At 46.3% G+C, this 20,492-nt stretch overlaps 1 protein-coding gene across 2 annotated transcripts in view; it reads right to left on the bottom strand.

The window, feature by feature from the left end:
- Positions 1-15,923, bottom strand: part of tmco4 (transmembrane and coiled-coil domains 4) — a 149,954-nt gene extending 134,031 nt beyond the window's left edge. The window contains exons 1-4 of one of the 2 annotated variants that reach the window (XM_072478253.1): positions 15,830-15,923; positions 7,420-7,603; positions 1,306-1,480; positions 1,111-1,138 (exon numbers count right to left, since the gene is read on the bottom strand). In XM_072478253.1, coding sequence (XP_072334354.1) covers positions 1,111-1,138; positions 1,306-1,480; positions 7,420-7,556 — 340 coding nt within the window. In that variant the 5' untranslated portion in view covers positions 7,557-7,603; positions 15,830-15,923. Of the gene's footprint in view, positions 1-1,110; positions 1,139-1,305; positions 1,481-7,419; positions 7,604-15,578; positions 15,779-15,829 lie in introns of those variants that run through there. The other variant, XM_072478252.1, reaches the window with a different exon arrangement.
- Between the last annotated feature and the right edge of the window lie 4,569 nt (positions 15,924-20,492).

The raw sequence follows: 20,492 nt of genomic DNA, 5'->3' as shown, positions 1-20,492 counted from the left end.
CTGGGTGATGATATATAGCAAAACAAATACTATAACCGCACAGGGAAGGGAGAGAATGTCACAGCATGAGGTGCAAGAAGGGACGTCATGACATGGGGAGCTGGAGGGACTGCTCCACAGTAGTCTTCAGGGTGCTAAAGTTGGCCTTCTCGAGTTAAAAAGGGAATAACAACCTGAACTAATATAGCACCTGTAATATAGCAAACCATCTCAAGTGCTTTACAAGAGATTCACAGGTCAGATCAAAGAAGCTCATGAGCTGTCTCATCACTAACTGACAACAAATGTATACTCCCATGTTTCATGTGTATATGGTCATGGCATTGAATCATAAGCTGATCTAGGCCCTGGGGCATAGGCATCTTGGTGGATAGACATGGTGCTAACTGTCCCATAACCAAGAAGAGATATTTGGGGCTGGAGCCATTCTCATTTAGGACAAAGAAGTTTAAGAGCATATTTATGAATTTACTGAATTTTGATGCATTGGTTATGTGGGATTTATTATTAAGGGGTCTACCATGTGGTGTGTAAAGAACAACCATGGCAGCTGTATGACACAGAATAATATGGATAGGGCCATTGCTGTGATGGATGAATCAAAAATGCCACTATAGAGATGTTTCCAAGATCTGATTGCTGATTCTAGAAGCTCATTGGTAGAATCGTTAAGACTACAATGCCAATCGAAAGGGTTCCCAAGCCATGAGACGTGATCACCTCCCCATTGGGGTCACAGGACAATTATTTGGGGTCACAAGCTCCGAGTGGAGACTCTGGTGGGACAGTCCTGGGATTGGCACTGATTGGCTGCATTGCTAATGAATGAGGCCCCATCAGAGATTTTGAAGTGGTTGAGGGCAAAACTATCAGTCCCCTTTCCACAACTCCTCACGCCCTACTCACCTACTCCCATTCTCACTCCAGGGTTACACCAATTTTTAAGCATTAAAATGAAGTCACAGTAAGAAAACATTTAGGAATCATTGGATTATGGTCTCTGATTCAGTGATTTGATTGGTACAAGGGTAGGGACGTTAAAATGCAACATAGATCCACTGTGCATTTCCAGCATTTTCAGTTTTTACAGTTAAAGTATTCAGGACTCACCATCTTTCAGTGAAAAGGAAACAAGATCCTGAAACAGAATGGCAAAAAATTAGGTTGAATATTTGAGTTCTTCCAAAATCAAAGAAAACATTTCACAAAATTTTTCACACAAACGTATACAGCACGTGAAGAAAATAATGAAAAATACAATACGGGTTGGCAGACACAACAGGATGCCATACTGAACATGTGTACCTGAGTGATCAGAATTGGACTGTCCTTCAATGCCGGCTCTTTTAACAGGAGGTCTGCAAATGTGTCTGTGCCTTCCCCTCCCATTCCATTGGCAAAAGCCTCCATGACAGGCAAGACAGATTCTGAAAGCTGCAGCCAATCTACAAGCCCTTCAGTAAATTTCATTCTGAACTGTCTACAAAACCAAATAAATGTATTCAGTGACCTTTCTTTAATAAGACTTGTAACCAAAACTGTCCAGTACACATATACATACTTGCACTCATAATTTGAAGCATGCATATATACATTAACAGACCCATGTTTATGCATATGTACAGTCACACAAACATACCCATGTATGTACACTGGCTCATCACTATGAAATGTACTTGTGCATTTGTAGACATGCATCTCACACAGATCAAAGGCTAACCAACAGATTCAAAGAAACCAGACAGAGTCCCAGAATAAGCTGACAGCTCATTATTTGGTGAGGAAAAATATAGCAGGGCTGTAGGGAAAAGGCAAGGGAGTGACATTCGGTGACTTGCTCTTGCAGGGAGCAGGCACAAACATGACAGGCTGAATGGTCTCCTTCTTTGCTGTGGCCAATTTATGAAAACAGTCCTGAATTTAGATCAATGGTACGTGAAAACAAGAGGATAGACTGAAGGCTCTGTGGGACATGGATTTGCCATAACCTAAATTGTAAGGGTGCCCAACATTGCATCACTTTTATTACAGTACATAAAAGCACAGTGATAGAGTCTATTTTTATTCATATCGGGGCTAGTTTAATGCATATAGCTATTAAGCAAAATATTGTGGCAACCAGTCATCGGGCAGCACGGTAGCATTGTGGATAGCACAATTGCTTCACAGCTCCAGGGTCCCAGGTTCGATTCCGGCTTGGGTCACTGTCTGTGCGGAGTCTGCACATCCTCCCAGTGTGTGCGTGGGTTTCCTCCGGGTTCTCCGGTTTCCTCCCACAGTCCAAAAATGTGCAGGTTAGGAGGATTGGCCATGATAAATTGCCCTTAGAGTCCAAAATTGCCCTTAGTGTTGGGTGGGGTTACTGGGTTGTGGGGATAGGGTGGAGGTGTTGACCTTGGGTAGGGTGCTCTTTCCAAGAGCCGGTGCAAAGTCGATGGGCCGAATGGCCTCCTTCTGCACTGTAAATTCTATGATAATTGTCTCATATAATGAATTAACCATTGTATTCAGTACTGAGAACAGATTGTTCTCTGTGTAATCAACTAATCAATTTTAGTTAGGTTTCCGCCAAGCTAGGAAAGATGGCAACGTATGAGAAACCATATCCAGTATTTTTCCTAAGACTGCGCATGCAAACGCTAAGCTAGTTTTGATAGGCACCAATCAATCTCAAGTAATGTCCAATGTTTGATTAACAAGTTATCTTCTATGTAACAGAAATTCATTCATTTGAACAAACCGGGAGGTTCCAGCTGAGAATTAGAAGCCAATGAACGCAAGTGAGGGGTTACACCAGAGATTCAAATTCCCTTAAAAAACGGGCCTCGTGGTCGAGATTCTTTGTTCCTGAATTCTTGAATCATCTACCTGTTTGTTTATGTTTTTTTTTATATTTAAATTTTTTTTTAATTCTCCTTTTTCACATTTTCTCCCACATTTACATCCATCAACAATAAACAATAATCAGCAAGATATGTCAGTCCCCATAATAACAACGATCCCAATGGTGTGTAAGTGGATGGGAGAAGGGGAGGGAGCGGCATGGAAGAGATCGGAGAGGGCGTCCTGCAGGGGGAGTAGCCTACAAGCAATGGTGACGGCACCGTTGCCGTTCTCACCGAAGAAATACACCACAAGCCCGGTGGTGGAGGCTACATTGAAAATTTGGGGGCAGTGGAGACGGCATAGGGGAAAGACGGGAGCCTCGGTGCAGTCCCCGATAAGAAATAACCATAGGTTTGTTCCGGGGAGAATGGATGGGGGATTTGGAACATGGCAAAGAGCTGGGGTAGTACAATTGAGAGATCTGTTCGTAGATGGGGCGTTTGCGAGTCTGGGAGCGCTGACGGAAAAATATGGGTTGCCCCAAGGGAATGCATTTCGGTATATGCAACTGAGGGCTTTTGCGAGGCAACAGGTGAGGGAATTCCCGCAGCTCCCGACGCAGGAGGTGCAGGATAGAGTGATCTCAGCGACATGGGTGGGGGATGGTAAGGTGTCGGACATATATAGGGAAATGAGGGATGAGGGGGAGATCATGGTAGATGAGCTGAAAGGGAGATGGGAAGAAGAGCTGGGGGAGGAGATTGAGGAGGGGCTGTGGGCCGACGCCCTACGTAGGGTAAACTCATCGTCCTCGTGTGCCAGGCTAAGCCTGATACAATTTAAGGTATTACACCGGGCGCATATGACTGGAGCACGGCTCAGTAAATTTTTTTGGGTAGAGGATAGGTGTGGGAGATGCTCGAGAAGCCCAGCGAATCACACCCACATGTTCTGGTCATGCCCAGCACTACAGGGGTTCTGGGTGGGGGTGGCAAAGGTGCTTTCGAAGGTGGTGGGGGTTCAGGTCGAACCAGGCTGGGGGTTGGCTATATTCGGGGTTGCAGAAGAGCCGGGAGTGCAGGAGGCGAGAGAGGTTGATGTTTTGGCCTTTGCGTCCCTAGTAGCCTGGCGCAGGATATTGCTTATGTGGAAGGAAGCCAAACCCCGGGGCGTCGAGACCTGGATAAACGACATGGCAGGGTTTATAAAGTTAGAATGGATCAAGTTCGTATTAAGGGGTTCGGCTCAAGGGTTCACCAGACGGTGGCAACCGTTCGTCGACTACCTCACAGAAAGATAGAGGGAATGGAAAAGAAGAAGACAACAGCAGCAACCCAGGGGGGTGGGGGGGGGGGGGGGGGGGGGGGGGGGGGGGAGAAGAGAACCGGACGGACTCTCAGGGATGTCATTGTATATGTATAGACACTTGTTATAAGTAATGTATATTGAATTGTTGGAATGTATCTTTGGAGAGTAACTATTTTTGACAAGGCAGTTGCCACTCAGTTTTGTTTTTGTTTATATATTATTTATTTATTTGTTTAAAACTGGCCACGGGTATTTATATTGCTTTGTTGTTGTTCAAAAGAAAAACTATGTACTGTTATGTTTGGCCACAAAATTTTGAATAAAATATATATTTTTAAAAAACAACGATCCCATCTACCCACCAACCCCCAAACCTCAACCCGCATGTTTACATAAACAAATGACAAAAAGGAATCAGGGATTACCCGTAGTCACCCTTAATCTTACACAGCTCTCCACCACCTCCCCCCACCACCCCAGGTCTCCAGCTCCTCCCGTCCACTGCCTCTTGTAAAACTCCTCCTCCCAACCTCGGTTCCTTCCCCCCCAACTTTCCACCCCGGCTAGACCACTCAGACCCTGTTCTACCAGGCTCCCATGGCCGCAGCCCCTCCCCCCACCTCACTCCCGTTCGCTGGCCAGTTTAGCCCCCGCCCGGGTCCCTTTCCCACTTGCCCAGCCCCAGGAAAGCCCAAAGATCCCCTTTTAGCACACAAACCCCGCATATCCACCTACACCCCAAAGAACCCTCATTTCGAGTGAAAGTCCCGACCCTTCCCTTGTCCAAATATATACAACATTGGCTCCTTCAGTCTCTACACCCGCGCGCAGTGATACAAAAAAGAAGAAAATACAGTCATGAGGTTACATCGGCACATGGCCATTCCTCAATTTGTCAGTTCTGCCACAGTCCTTCTGCTTTCGCAAACTCCTCCGCTGCTTCCGCCGTTCCAAAATAAAAGTCCCTGAGCTTGTAAGTCACCCTCAGCTTTGCTGAATATACAATGCCGCACCGCACCTTGCTAATGTACAGTGCCCTCTTCACCCGGTTGAAGGCAGCCCGCCTCCTTGCCAGCTCCACTGTAAAGTCCTGGTATACACGTATACCAGCTCCAGCCCACTGCACCACCCGCTTCTGCTTGGCCCAGCTCTGGATCTTCTCCTTCACACTACCTACGGAAGCACAGAGTCACTGCCCTTGGCGGCTCACTCGCCTTTGGTACAGGCCTCCACGACCGATGAGCCCGATCCAGTTCATATCGGGAGGGATCCTCCCCCTCCCCCAATAGTTTTGCCAGCATCGCGGCAAAATACTCAGTCGGCTTCGGTCCTTCAACTCCTTCGGGCAGCTCCACAATCCTCAAATTCTGTCGCCTGGATCTGTTTTCCAGGTCTTCCATTTTTCCTCGCAGATCCTTGTTAGTATCCATCACCTTCCGCATCTCTTTCCCCATCAAGGCAAGTTGATCACCGTGCTGCAATAACGTCTCCTCCACTTCCTTCAGCGCCTCCCCTTGCTCTCGCATCTCCGCCACTGCGCTCGCCACCTCCGTCCTCACCGGGGAAACCGCCTCCTCCACCAGCACACTCAAAACCTCCCTCATCTCCTTACTCACCGTCTCCATGCATTTCGCAATCTGCGCTAACTGCTTTTCAAATTCCGCAGCCATCACCTTAGTTATTTCTTCAGCCGTAAGCAGTGCGGCCTTCCCTGGTGCTCCAGCCTCCATTTTCCTCGGTGACCCCGCGGTGACCCTTCCACTCCCCGACGGACCTTCAGCTGTTTTTTTTTCGGCCGTTTTTTTTGCTCACCCTCGACATTTTTCTTTGGGTTTTTTTCCTCCGGTGTCTTCACTGTGCCTCTTCCGTGCCTTCTCCCTGCTTCTGCCGCCTCCGTGGACTCTGGGACCGGGCTTAAAGCCCCGAAAATGCCGTTCCCGAGCGGGAGCCCTCCATTGTGCGGCCGCCTCCCGCCCGCCATCACCGGAAGTCCCGCCCGCCGTCACCGGAAGTCCCTGTTTGTTTATGTTTAGTGATTTATTTTGTGCTTATGCTTGCCTTTCATGTATTGTTTGATATTTTGTTTCTGAGTTTTATTCAGCTCCTGTTCAAGTGTACACCAGTGAGTAACTAACAATAAAGTCGTATTTTAACACCTCCGCCAACTGGACTACCGATTCTTATTAGAAGAGAAAAATAAGAGTCCCTACACCCAGTTAGTAACAGTGGTGACTTAGAAATCACAGGAGGATGTAACTTCTGAAGGAATGAGAATCATCATCAATGGGTACATACGTGCAAATATTTGTAATTTGACAAGTGATTAGCTGAATTCCAGATTGGAATCCACTGTAACTCCAAAAGTAAATCTCGGTATTTTCTATTTCAGAAAAGCAAATCATTTCCATCCCACTTAGTTTCAAACCATGGCAATTCCACATGTTTAGTGGCATGAAATGATCAAGTGAAGCCAGTTAATATGTTCCCACCAGGGAACATCTACCTTGTCTCAAAAAAGCAGCCACAACCAGCATCAAAGAAAATAAACTTCACATAAGGCGCAGCAGGATATAATTCAGAAATTGCCTTTTGAAGGATAATACAAGGTTTTCCGAAACTCCATTTTTGAACCTTGTTATAGATGAAACTTCGCTGGGGGCAACTTTGAACAAACACACCCATAATAACCGAGAGCTCAGCTTAATCTTTTCTGTCTCAAATTTAGGAAACAAACAATTGGAGTAAATAATAATGATGAATTAGTTCCAGTCCTACCATTCAATTTAACTGGTTCTAACAAAAGTTTTATATTCTAAATGATCTGCTTGGTAATACTGGTGGCCTCCAGTACCAGTGAGAAAAGCCATTTTTTCTTCCAACAACTAGTTTGAAAGTTAACATTCAGCACATGTGAACAGACCCATAAATGTGTTTACACGCATTTGTGAATCAGTCCAGCTTGCTCTGAGCCTCTCCAAATTTTTGTACATAAAGAAGCCAGTTGAGAGCAGTGCACTAGAAACTGATCCTCTGCTGGACATCTGCGACTGCCCCATATGGATTGGTTTCAATTTCCATCCCTGGTCTGGGCTAAGTTATTGAACCTTAGTTACAACAGCAGTAGAACTGCAAGTGGCCTCAGTGCCCCAGAGTCAAATCCGCCTGAATTCCCTCGTCTGATTGCTGTTCAGTGCTCTCTGCTGGAAGTGTGTGTCGAGTGGATGCCAAACTAAGACACTCTGTAGTAAGCGGCTGGGTGTTAGCGTCTTGCACCAGAGTACTAACCTGTGTACCTCTTCAGAAAACAACAATGACAGTGTAACACCACACAGGCCGCCATACGCAAACCTTCCTGGTTCACTCAGCAGTCGGCCAACCAACTCCAGTGGCTCTTTATCTTCACCTGAGCAGCTCATCTTCATAAGACTGTGAGCTGCTCTGTCCTGGTCAATGGTTTGCACATTTTCAGCTGGGATCAGAGAAAAGGAAGTTTTTTAGCTTAAAAAAACACAACAAAAATATAGAGCAAAGCAAGAACAACATTAACATGAAACAACTGCCATACCGTTTCCTTATCCTGCAATAAGTTGATGTCAATAAATCACACTTGTTAATTGTTGTGTGTGGATTGTGCTGAACATTGACAATATACAACACAGCATGCTGATATATGTTGCCAACAGTAAACTGAACTTAAAAGGTATTAAAAAATGCCCCCATGAAATTCACTTAATACAGCACAGAAAATACCAAACATAGCAGAAGGAGTGTTTTCAAATTAAATATTTGTGATCAGTTGACAGTTCTAACTCATTAATGACCCAACCATCACTCTTGAAGCTACAAATGTCACCTGAACTTCTTAATCAGGCCATTACCTTCTAATGAGATCCAGGTATGCATTGTTCCATATTGAAATATTCCATACATTTGACAGCATGCACATTCAATTGCAGCATAGCAAATCTCAGTAAGGAAACAGGAACTTCCTACAATGTTCCTCAAACTTGAGGCTGTGAAAAATTCAGCTCACAATGTGTTCATTAACCTTATGAGCAGGTTGTGACTTCAAACTCACAGACGCCCTGCAGTGAAGTGTGAAATGTAATCCAACTGTTTAAAAGAAAAAGGTTTCTCAAAATGAGCTCCACAAGTCAGTGAGAGCTGCATCAATCTGGTACTCAAACTTGAGAAGGAATAGATTTTCATTAAGCGCGCGACTAAAGAAATCCAAGATTACTCCAGTTCTCTTTTTAACCGCTGTGTACAATCAATTGGCAAGTGAATGATTTCCAATTCCCATACGGGCTCCTGATAGCGAGGAAGAGGATTATCTGCTTGCTAAACTAACTCAGCTTGAGGATGGAGAGAAGGCTTCAAAGGTCAAGTTTCTCACAACAGTTGTTAAAATGCATTCAGTTAAACAGTTGAAGAGGCAGAATCCAGAGCCCCATTCAATTGGCTCCGCACCTCACAGCCAATTCAAAAGACTGCACAAATTTTACCTGATGAACCTCTGCACACTGATCTCAAACAAGGTTGACTGGTCCTTAATTGTCCATGAAACACCTCCTGCCGAGGTACTATAGGTCAGGTATCCTTTATCCATCCATCCCAAAACTGAACATACCCAAAATCAAAATATTTTTTGCACGGGTCTGTGACCTGAGCAACACAAACCTCCCTGAACGGACCTGACCTTTAGCGTGGAAAGTCTATTGTTTGCCTTGCCTGGTGATTTTTGTGGTTATTTAGTGCTTTTATTCCAACATGTCAAATTTGTAGACTACAGCTAGCCTAGGCTGGGGCTATTGGAATGTAATTAGGTCTGCCGTATATACAGCAGATATGTCACCTCCGAAAACTAAAAATATCCGAATACAGAAACGCAATTGGCCCCAAGAGTTTTGAATGAAGGATACGACAAAGAATACAACACAGGATCAGGCCCTTCGGCCCTCCAAGCCTGTACGGTCACAATAACAACCTTTGCCAAAACCCTCAGCACTTCCTTGTGCCGTATCCTTCTATACCCATCCTATCCATGTGTTTGTCAAGATGCCTTCCACAACCTCCTCTGGCAACGCGTTCCAGGCACTCACCACCCTCTGCGTAAAAAACCTGCCTCGCACATCTCCTCTAAACTTTGCCCCATGGACCTTAAACCTATGCCCCCTGGTGATTGACCCCTCCACCCTGGGAAAGAATGCCTGCCCATCCACTGAATCCATGCCCCTCATAATCGTGTAGACCTCTATCAGGTCACCCCTCAACCTCCGTCTTTCTAATGAAAACAGTCCAAGTCTATTCAGCCTCTCCACATAGTTAACACCCTCCAGACCAGGCAACATCCTGGTAAACCTCCTCTGCACGCTCTCCAAAGCCTCCTCATCCTTCTGGTAATGTGGCGACCAGAATTGCACGCAAAATTCCAAGTGCGGCCTTACCAAGGTTCTATACAACTGTAGCATGACTTGCCAGTTTTGATACTTGGGCCTCAAGAGAAAATCAGCACTGCAAGATCATGGGTATGAAATATCTTAATGAAAGTACATGCATTTAAAAAGCACCTTCCCCTACCTCAGCATGTCCTAAAACTTTCCAGTCAATTAAATACCTTTGAAGTATCGTCACCGTTGCAATGTAAAATTGTTACAATTTCGTACAGTAAGGTCTCACAAGCAGCAATGTAACAATGACCAGATCATTTGTTTTTGTGAATTTGGTTGCAGAATAAATATTGGCCAGGACACTGGGAGAATTTCCCTGATCATCTTTCAGATCTAATCGAGAGGGCAGACGGCAGGACCACAGTTTAACATCTCATTTGAAAGATGACACCACCAGGAGTGCAACACTCCCTCAGTCCTTCACTGACGTGTCAGCTGGGATTATGTGTTCAAGTCTCTGGAGGGTGAGCCTGAACCTAATAAACTTTTGACCGTGAGGTCGGAAGGCTATCACTGATGGGAGGTCCTGGGGCGATTTGGGTTTGGGCAGGGATCTGTGGACTGGTTTTGGTTGTTATATCAAGTACCGGTGGCGAGTGTGCGGATGAACCGGGTGAGATCAGATTAATTTAGGTTACACCGGGATGCCCACTTTTCCCACTGCTGTTTGCCCTGGCTATAGAGCCGTTGACAATGGCACTGAGAACTTCGAGAGTCTGGCAGGGGATAGTACGAGGGATGGAGCAGAGGGTCTCGCTTTCGGTGGATGATTTACTTCTATATACTTCAGGCGCCCTGGGGGGGATTGGAGGGATTATGGGAATATTAGAGGAATTTGGATGGTTTTCAGGGTATAAACTGAATATTGGCAAGAATGAAGTCTTTGCGATTCAGCCGAGCGGACAGGAGAAGAGTTTGGGTGAGGTGCTGTTCAAGGTGGTGGGAGAGAGCTTTTGGTATTTGGGTATCCAGGTGGCGCGGGAGTGGGAGCAGCTGCATTAGCTGAATCTGGGTTGGTTGGTAGAACAGATGAGGGGGGACTTTCGGAGGTGGGATGCACTTCCGTTGTCATTGGCGGGGCTGGTACAGACAGTGAAATAACGGTCCTCCCAAAGCTCCTGTTGTCTTCCAGAGCCTTCCAATTTTTATCCCCAAGGCGTTCTTTAAAAAAGTGAATGCGGTGATCTCGGGATATGTTTGGGCGGGTAAAACCCAGCGGGTGAAGAAGGTGCTGCTGGAGGGAGGGCTTGGGGGGGGGGGGGGGGGGGGGGCTGACTCTTCCGAATTTTATAAATTATTGGGCAGCGAATATTGCGATGGTCAGGAAGTGGGTAGTGGGGGAGGGGTCAGTGTGGGAGCAGGTGGAGGCGACCTCATGTAAAGGCATGGGTTTGGGGGCACTGTTAACGGCACCTCTGCCATTCTCGCCGGCCAGGTACTCCACAAGACCGGTAGTGGTGGCAGCCCTGAGGGTGTGAGGACAGTGGAGGCAGCACATGTGGCCACCAATATGTGGCAATCACCAGTTCGCTTCGGGGGGGGCTGGATGGAGGGTTCCGGAGGTGGCAGCGGGCGGGGATCGAGAAATTTGGAGATCTGTTTATTGATAAGGGCTTCCCGAGGTTGGAGGAGTTTGAGTTGATGGGAATGGGTTCCAGTATCTGCAAGTGAGGGATTTTATGCGGAGGCAGGGTTCGACCTTCCCACACCTGCCGCACTTGGGGCTACAGGATAAGGTGGTGTCGAGAACTGAAGTAGGTGAGGGGAAGGTTTCAGAGATTTATAAGGTACTGATGGAGTGGGAGGCAGCTCTGATAGGGGAGGTGAAGAGAAAGTGGGAAGAAGAGCTGGGTGGGGAAGGTGGAGGCTGGGTTATGGGAGGAGGCCCTGCGGCGAGCCAACGTGTCCTCGTCATGTGCCAGGCTCAGCCTGAAACAATTTAAGGTGGTCCACAGGGCGCACAGGACGGTGGCCCGGATGGGCAGGTTCTTTCAGGGGGGTGGATGATAGATGTGGGCGGTACTTGGGTAGCGGGTGCATTTGAGATCTCGGGGGGGGGGGGGGGGGGGGGCAGGTTGTCTCTGGTCTTTTGCAAGTTCTCCCAGACCCAAGTGAAGGTCCCATGCCCAGGACTTATGGAACACAACTGATGGTGGAACCAGCAGATTTTTTTCCTTGTTGATGGCAGAAGATCTGTAGCCCCGTTGGACAACAGCTGCTTACAGGTGGAGGATCTCTCAGGACGCAGCCTTCTGTTTCCTGTAAGGACGCATGAAAAAGGTTCACGGGAAATCATCTCATGTACTCTTTTCCCTCGTCTTAATGCTCACACTGAAAGTGAAAATGCGAGGCCCCTACAAGCAACTGGAAAGGGCAAGACCACGAGGCATGCAGAAATTAGTAGAAGACCTGCCCTTAGGCAGATTACCACGACACTTGTGTATAACTTACTCTGCTATTTTACAGCTACAATTTTTATACTTCTTTATCCACATACTGACCCTTGATAGCATCAACCATAGGCATGGGGGTGGAGGCCGGGTCAGCTTTCACACGTGGTGTGAAATTCAACCTGGACCAAGCTTCAAGCCAAACATGATATCACCAACAAGAACAGAGAATGCTGGAAAAACTCAGCAGGCCTGACAACATCTGCAGGGAGAAAACAGTGCTGACGTTTTGAGTCAGCACGGGGCAGCACGGTAGCATTGCGGATAGCACAATTGCTTCACAGCTCCAGGGTCCCAGGTTCGATTCCGGCTTGGGTCACTGTCTGTGCGGAGTCTGCACATCCTCCCAGTGTGTGCGTGAGTTTCCTCCGGGTGCTCTGGTTTCCTCCCACAATCCAAAGATGTGCAGGTTAGGTGGATTGGCCATGATAAATTGCCCTTAGTGACCCAAATTGCCCATAGTGTTGGGTGGGGTTACTGGGTTATGGGGATAGGGTGGAGGCGTTGTCCTTGGGTAGGGTGCTCTTTCCAAGAGCCGGTGCAAACTCGATGGGCCGAATGGCCTCCTTCTGCACTGTAAATTCTATGAGTCTGTATGATTCTTCAGAGCTGAAGAGAGGGAGAATTGTGTTGAACTGTATACTGTATAAGAGGGGGCGGAACAGAGCAGAAGGTCAGTGATTAGTGGGAGAGATTGCAACAAAAATGTGGCAAAACTTTAGAACAAGTAACAGGTGGCCCGGTGGGGGAGGGGGAAAAGGGAGGATTTTTGCTTTTGTTTGGATATAAAAGGCTAAGTTGGACGGGAAAGTTCACAGTCTAAAGTTGTTGAACTCAATATTGAGCCCCAAGGGCTGTAACGGCCTAATCAGAAGACGAGGTGAGGTTCCTTCAGCTTGCATTGGGCTTCACCGGAGCTTTGCAGCAGGCCAAGGATGGAGGCGCGGACATGAGAGCAAGGTATTGAAGTGAAAATGTCAAGCAGCAGAAAGGTTGGGGTCATGCATGCAGGCTGAGTGAAGGCGTTCCACAAAGCGGTCACCCAGTCTGCGTTTAACCTCCCAGTGTAGAGGCAACTGCATTGGGAGCATAGAATACAGTAGATATCACCAAGGTCTCAAACATTCATTACAACATTTATACCTAGAAATGCTGAAAATCTACATCACAGGGTGAGGCCATTTGACCCACCCTGTCTGTGCCAGCTGAAAAAGAATTTTCCAGCTCTTGGGTCTGTAGCCTTGTAAGTTACAGCACTTCAAATGCATATCCAAGTATTTTTAAAAATTCAGTGAGAATGTCTGCCTCAATCACCCTTTCGGGCATTGAGATCCAGACTCTCGCCATTCACTGGATGAAACGGTTTCATAAGAACAGAAGAATTAGAAGCAGAAGAGACCACGCAGCCCATTGAGGCTGCCGTTCATTTGAACATACGAACTAGGAGCAGGGGTAGGCCACTCCACCCTTCGAGCCTGCTTCATCATTCGATAAGATCAGGACTGTTCTGCCTGTAGCCTCCTGCCTAAACTTTCACCCGCTAAGAAATAGAAACAGGAGTAGACCACATAGCCCATTGAGCCTACTCTGCCATTTATAGGAACATACAACTAGGAGGAGTCGGCCACTTGGCGTCTGCTCTGCCGTTCAACATTGTCATGGCTGAACTTGGGATTCAACTCCATTTTCCCACCCGCTCCCCATATCCCTTAATTCCCCATGAAACCAAAAAACCCAGCTTTAAACGTAACCAATAATGGAGCATCCGCAACCCTCCTGTGCCGATAATTCCAAAGATTCACAATCTGTTGAGTAAAGAAATTTCCCCTCATTTTCATTCTAAATGATCGGCCCTTTACCGAGACTCTGGGTAGGATTTTTCTGCTGCGCCCATCCGGCGACTGGAATTTCCCACCCGAGGTCAATGGACCTTTCCATGGTCCCCATCCCGTCCATGGTGATCTTGCAGCAGGCGTGGCTGAAAAATCCAGCCCTGTGTTTTAGATTCCCCGAGTGAAAACAATGTGTTCACTAACAATCTGTCTTCAAGTGTTTGGATAGTCCAAATTGGACTCTCAAAAGCTTGCCTTGCCAAGTCAGGAGAACAGCATAGAACTCAATATAAAGTAATTTCAACATTTTATAAAGCTCATTTTTACCACAGGCGCCTCCTAACTTCTGTCCCTCTTGTTTCCCTTGCGTTTCTTTTAATCCTAAAATAGCACTTTCAGTTGATGGAAGCAAGCTGACAATTCAGCTTGAAAGGGAAGTGTAAAGAAACACATTAAATGCTGCACCCTGTCATCAATTTGCCAATGAGCTGGATTTTTAAAAAAAAGGAAGACTGAGTACAGTACAGTGACGCAGTGGTAGCACTGCAGTCTCACAGTACCGAGGTCCTAGGTTCGATCCCGGCTCTGGGTCACTGTCCGTGTGGAGTTTGCACATTCTCCCCGTGTTTGCGTGGGTTTCGCCCCAATCCCAAAGATGTGCTATGTAGGTGGATTGAACACGCTAAATTGCCCCTTAATTGGAAAAATGAATTGGGTACTTAAATTTATAAAAAATAAAAAGGAAGATTAGAACCATAGAATTTACAGTGCAGAAGGCCATTCAGCCCATCGTGTCTGCATCAGCCCCTGGAAAGAGCACCCTACTTAAGTCCACACCTCCACCCTATCTTGGCAACCCAGTAACACCACCAAACGTTTTTTGGACATTAAGGGCAATTTAGCATGGCCAATCCACCTAACCCGCACGTCTTTGGACTGTGGGAGGAAGCCGGAGCACCCGGAGTAAACCCACGCAGACACAGGGAGAACGTGCAGACTCCACATAGTGACCCAAGCCGGGTATCGAACCTGGGAGACTGGCGCTAACCACTGTGCTACAATGCCACCCTCACAGCAAATGTTAGTGCCATCAAAAAACCATACGCTGAACATTTGGTTATGGGCAGTGCACTGGGCTCCACATTACAAGCCATAAAAGGTTGCAATGGAGGATAAAGCAGTCAGTGAAACCCATGGCTTCTTACAGCATCAAACCTGGAACCGACTTGTAGAAACAAAATGTATTTTTACAGTCTGATTTGGATTCAGTGGTCACAAATTCGGGAAGAAATGGCATCAGTTGGTATTTGCTCTGGCTTGCGTATTTATCTTTTAAAAAAAAATTTCAAGTGCCCAATCCCCCCCCCCCCCCCCAATTAAGAGGCAATTTAGCATGGCCAATCCATCTACCCTGCGCATCTTTGGGTTGTGGGGGCGAAACCCACGGAAACACGGGAAGAATGTGTAAACTCCACACGGACAGTGACCCAGTGCCGGGATTGAACGCAGGTCCTTGGCGGCGTGAGGCAGCAGTGCGAGCCACTGCATCACCCTGATTGGTGCATTTGTCAAGGGGGTATGGGTATTACTAGCTGAGGGCAGTTAATATTCTGGCTGGGGGGGGGGGGGGGGGGGGTGCAGGTTACTCAGGAGATTTACATATAGTTATTATTGCAGGTGGAGTAGTTACTCAGGTTGCTCCCTGTATTTACCTGGGCCAGGTGGGGATTATTGAGGCAGACAAACACTGGGTGTTTATCTGTATGAAGCGACAGTTATGCGGACAGCAGGAGTTGGTTCACACCAGCTTTGGCGCGTGTTCCCTGTCCCAGCCTCCGGTACGGGGGCCCTGGGGAGGAGGAGGCCTCGGGAGACGCCGCTCGCCAGGCCGCTGCCTCAGGCTGCGGTGGGGAGTGGGCCCCGGCTTGGCGGGGGGGGGGGAGGAGGAGGGGGTGGAGATTACCTGCAGGGGGCCCCGTCCGAGTTTCCGCCGCCGCTTCCGGCAGGAGGCGCGCACGTAGAGAAGCCACCGGGGGACGCACGCGCGTGACCGGGGACGCGCGTGACCGGACCGCCCCCACCCCGGGCACGCGCGTGTCCAGTGCGCGCGTGACTGGATTTACTCTGAGGCGAATTCGTCTTCAATCCATTGGACTCCTTTCGAAATCATTCACGGAATCACTGCAGAAGGAGGCCATTCGGCCCATTTAGCCTGGCCAAGACTTTTGTCTGTTTCCATAGCTAGTAATTCTGGGAACAGGTCGCCAGCCTGTCGCCGGGGGCTTATAACCTGAGCGGGCACCGCTCTCCGCACCAAGCGTGGCCAACCAGGAGTCTCTCCCACTCTTGCCGCCAGCCATTTGCGTGTTTGGAAGTATTTACGGGTTGACACACTCAATTTGTTTGACCCCCTTATGAACGCACCTTCACTGCCCATCAAGTCCTGGGCTAGGACTCAAACCCAGAGCTTCTGGCTCCGAGGCAGGGACGCCACCCACCACCCCACATGACCTTATCCCCATAACTTTGCACGTTATTCTTTTCAGATAGAAATCAATTCCTTTTTGAATACCATGATTGAACGTGCCTCCACCACCTTCTCAGAAAGTTCATTCCAGACTCCAACCACCCTTTTTTTGTTTCGCACCACCTTTACTCCTTTTCCACATTTTTAAAATCTGTGCTCTCTGGGTCCTGATGTATTCCTGAGAGGGGACAGTTTCTCATTATTTACTCAGCCCTCAGGATCTTGAATACCTCTATCAACTCTGCTCTCAGCCCTTTTTCTCCAAGGAAAACATCCAATCTATCCAACGTATCCTCATAGCAACAGTTGTTTATCCCTGGAATCATTCTTGTGAATCTCCTCTGCTCTCTCCTGTGCCTTCACATCCTCCCTCAAGTATGGCACCCAGAACCAGATGCAGTACTCCAGATGAGGCCTAACTAGTGTCCTAAACATGTTCAACGTGACGTTACTCTTGTACTCAACTTTCCTATTAATAAAATCTAGGATACCATGTGCTTTATGAACTGCTCTCTCAACATGCCCTGCCAACTCATGCACACTGAGGTCCCTTTGCTTCTGCACCTCCTTAAGAGTTTCTCCCTTTACTTTATACTGTCTCTTCATATTCTTCCTGCCAAAGTGAATCACCTTGCACTTCTCTGCATTGAACTTCATCTGCCACTTGTCTTCCCAATCCATCAACATGTTGAAGTTCAAGACTATCTTCAATACAGTTGACAACATTTCCAATGTTGGTATCATCTGCAAATTTTGAAATCATGCCCTGCACACCACAGTCTAGGTCATTTACATATATCAGGAAGAAGAAGGGTCCAAACTGGCCCCTTGGGAACACCACTACAAACCTTCTTCCAATCTGAAAAACAACTATTTATCATTGCTCTCTGTTTCCCGTCACTCAATTATTTCTTATCCAAGCGCCTACGTTCACTTTTATTCCGTGAGCTAGAATTTTGCTCACAAGTCTGTTGTGCGATCCTTTTATACTGGAACTCATGGAATTGATATCCTTCCTAAAGTGTGGTGCCCAGTGTTGTGTTATTCACCTGCAACAGGATGCAGATGAACTGTAAAGCATACACCAAATGTAGGCGTTGGTTCAATACGATTTATTGATCTTCTGTAACAATGCACACAGCTGGCTGTGGGTTGACACTCTACTACTCTAAGTGTACTAACCCTAACTTACTAGACCAGGCTAGCTCTGATCCACGTGTAGAAGGTGCTGACTGATATATACACCCTGACTGTCACTACAGTTGTCACCAGTGGAAAGAGGCGGAGTGCTGATGCCTCGTGTGTTTTATAGTTGGAAGAACCCCTCTGGCGTTCTGTCTGGTGATTGGTTGTGCTCTGCCCTGTATGTTGATTGGCTAGCCTGGGTGTCTGTCACTGCCTGTTTTTACCTCATGATGTGCATGGGTGCATATCCTGACACCCAGAACTGGACATAATCCTTCAGCTGAAGTGTTTTTAATCAAGGTTCAGCATAACTTCCATGGTTGTGCCCTCTCCTCTATTTATAGAGCCAAGGATCCCATATGTTTTTCAGCAGTTTTGTCAACCTGTCCTGCCACCATCTCAGAACCCATCGAGCTTGCCTGGAAGTCGTCCTCAATCCCGAAGGACTGTCTAAGAAGAAGAAGACTATTGTCTCTTCTTCTGCCAAACAAAATGTATCACTTCACACTTTTGTGTGTAAAATATCATCTGCCATGTGTCTGTCTATTTCAACAGTCTGTCAAAGTCCTCCGAAGTCAGTTACTATTGTCCTAATTGTTTACTACATATATGAGTTTCATGCCGTCTGCAAGCTTTGAAATTATGCCCAACTCTCCAAGACAAGATCATTAATATATGTTGAGAAGAGCAATACTACTGAACCCAGGGGACACAACTGTATATTTCCCTTCAGACTAAAAAAACACTTGTCTCTATTTTGTGTCCTAACGATAATGTCCCTTTGTATTTAAATTTTTCTAGAAAGTTTATTATGTCGTACTTTGTCAAACATCTTTCGAAAGTCCACATACAAAATGTCAACCACACTACCCTCATTAATCCCCTCAGTTACTTCAACCCAAGAACACAATCAAGTTAGTCAAACACAATTTGCTTTTTACAAATCTGAGCTAGCTTTCATTTATTAGTTGAAACTTTTCCAAATGTCAATCAGTCCTGTTCCAGTTTATTATCTGTAAACATTTCCTCAGCCATTAGTGTTGGGTTGTCTGGAATTGTTAGATTTACCCACCCCAATATTTTAAGCAGGAATGTCCCAGAATGAAAAAAATACAGTAAAAACTGGGAAATAAGGATACTGTTCCAAATTGGTTTTGTTTATCTAACATGGAACACCAGTAAAAATTCGGTAATAAGGATACTGGTCTGATCTGCTTTGTCCTATTGGGTTAGCATTTGCAATCCTCCAGACCTGGAGCTTATGGCAACACCACAGCCATATCACAAGAGGATTGGAAAAATGTAACCAGAGCCTCCACAATTTCCATTTTTACTCCCTTCAGTAATATAGTATGCAGCTTGCTTAGACTAGGTGATTCTTCTGCTTTGAATGTCATCAATGTTTTAAATACAACCTCTTTATTTATTCATATCCTCTGCAAAATTGCGATTGTCTCCTCCTGCATTGCTATGTTGTCAGCATCCTTCTGTATCATGAAGACAGATGAAAGCACTCATTTAGTAACTCAGTCATGCCCTTGGCCTCCTAATTGACCCCGCCTTCCTTAGAATGCCCTTTCAGTGTTTATGGCAAGTTATTTTATTGCTTCTTTTCTCCTACTTGCTGTCTTCTGAGGGTACTGATTCCTGTTGGTATACAGCTTCCAGGCGCACTGACCACTCTCCCATACCTCAGCCTATTACTTATGGGCAACCAATGAGTGGGTTTTTCACACTCAACTTGTTTGACCGCGTTATGAACGCACCTTCTCTGGCCATCAAGTCCTGATCTGGGACTCAAACCTGGAGCTTCTGGCTCAGAGTCAGGGACGCTAACCCACTGCGCCACAAGACCTCCTCCCATGATATTGCTTAATGTGAATTTGTCCAGTAGTTCAAGTGGATTTGCTCTGGACCTCTCATGTCTGCTCACATGTACTTTTGATCCCTTACAATGCAATGTTTGACCTGTCCACAATCTTGCTCTTTTTCTGTTCAGCCTTAGTCCTCTTGTGACATAACAATTTAGAAAACTAACAAAAAATCTGAGACAGCCCCAGAACAGCTGACAACTCCACAAAGGCCCTGGTGTGAGAACAAGGATTTAGATTGGAAGTGCAGTAGTGTTTAGGCTTGTAATTTAAGATGTGGGTAAACCAAGCATTCCTTCACTTAAGTGCATGCAACATGAAAGTGGTTGCCAAGTGTTGTAGGCACCAGGATTATTTTCTGGGAGACTTTGGGGATATGTTCTCCCAGATAAGTTACATTTTTGATCCTTTATTTGATGTATTTTACAGTCTTTTACAAACTATAAAGAACATGAAAATTACAGTTTTATTCATCTAAAGAAGTGCTTTTGCTGAATTACATTGAGGTACACTTTAAATAATTTTCTGTAGATCATAAAGATTTAGAAGTGAAGCATCTGCAAACCATCAAAGTTGGGTTAAATCGCATTAACATTCAAGTCGCCTTTTGTACATGCACTCACATTAACAAAGTTATGTCAAAATGGACTGCGCATGTTCGGTTGAACACTGATCTCTTCATGAATTTCAAAGGACTTGCAAAACAACAATTCCTGCAAAGCCTCTATTGGCATGAATGTCACATCCAAATGATTTGATCATCTCCTTGATTTTTTTTGTTGATTCGTTCAGGGGATAGGGCGTCACAGATTAGTTCAGCGTTTGTTGCCCATCCCTTGAAGTGAGTAACTTGCTCGGCCATTTCAGAGTCTGGAGTCACATGTGGGCCAGACCAGGTAAGGGTGGCAGATTTCCTTCCCTAAAAGGCCGTAGTGAACCAAATTAGTTTTAATGACAATCGACAATGATTTCATGGTCACCATTAGACCTTTAATTCCAGATTTTTATTGAATTCAAATTTAACCATCTGCCGAGGTGGAATT

This window comes from Scyliorhinus torazame, chromosome 16 (assembly GCF_047496885.1).
Source record: "Scyliorhinus torazame isolate Kashiwa2021f chromosome 16, sScyTor2.1, whole genome shotgun sequence".
In the NCBI taxonomy this organism is placed as follows: Eukaryota; Metazoa; Chordata; class Chondrichthyes; order Carcharhiniformes; family Scyliorhinidae; genus Scyliorhinus; species Scyliorhinus torazame.
Note: the sequence above shows the minus strand (reverse complement) of the source record. Positions and strands in the feature narration are given on the sequence as shown.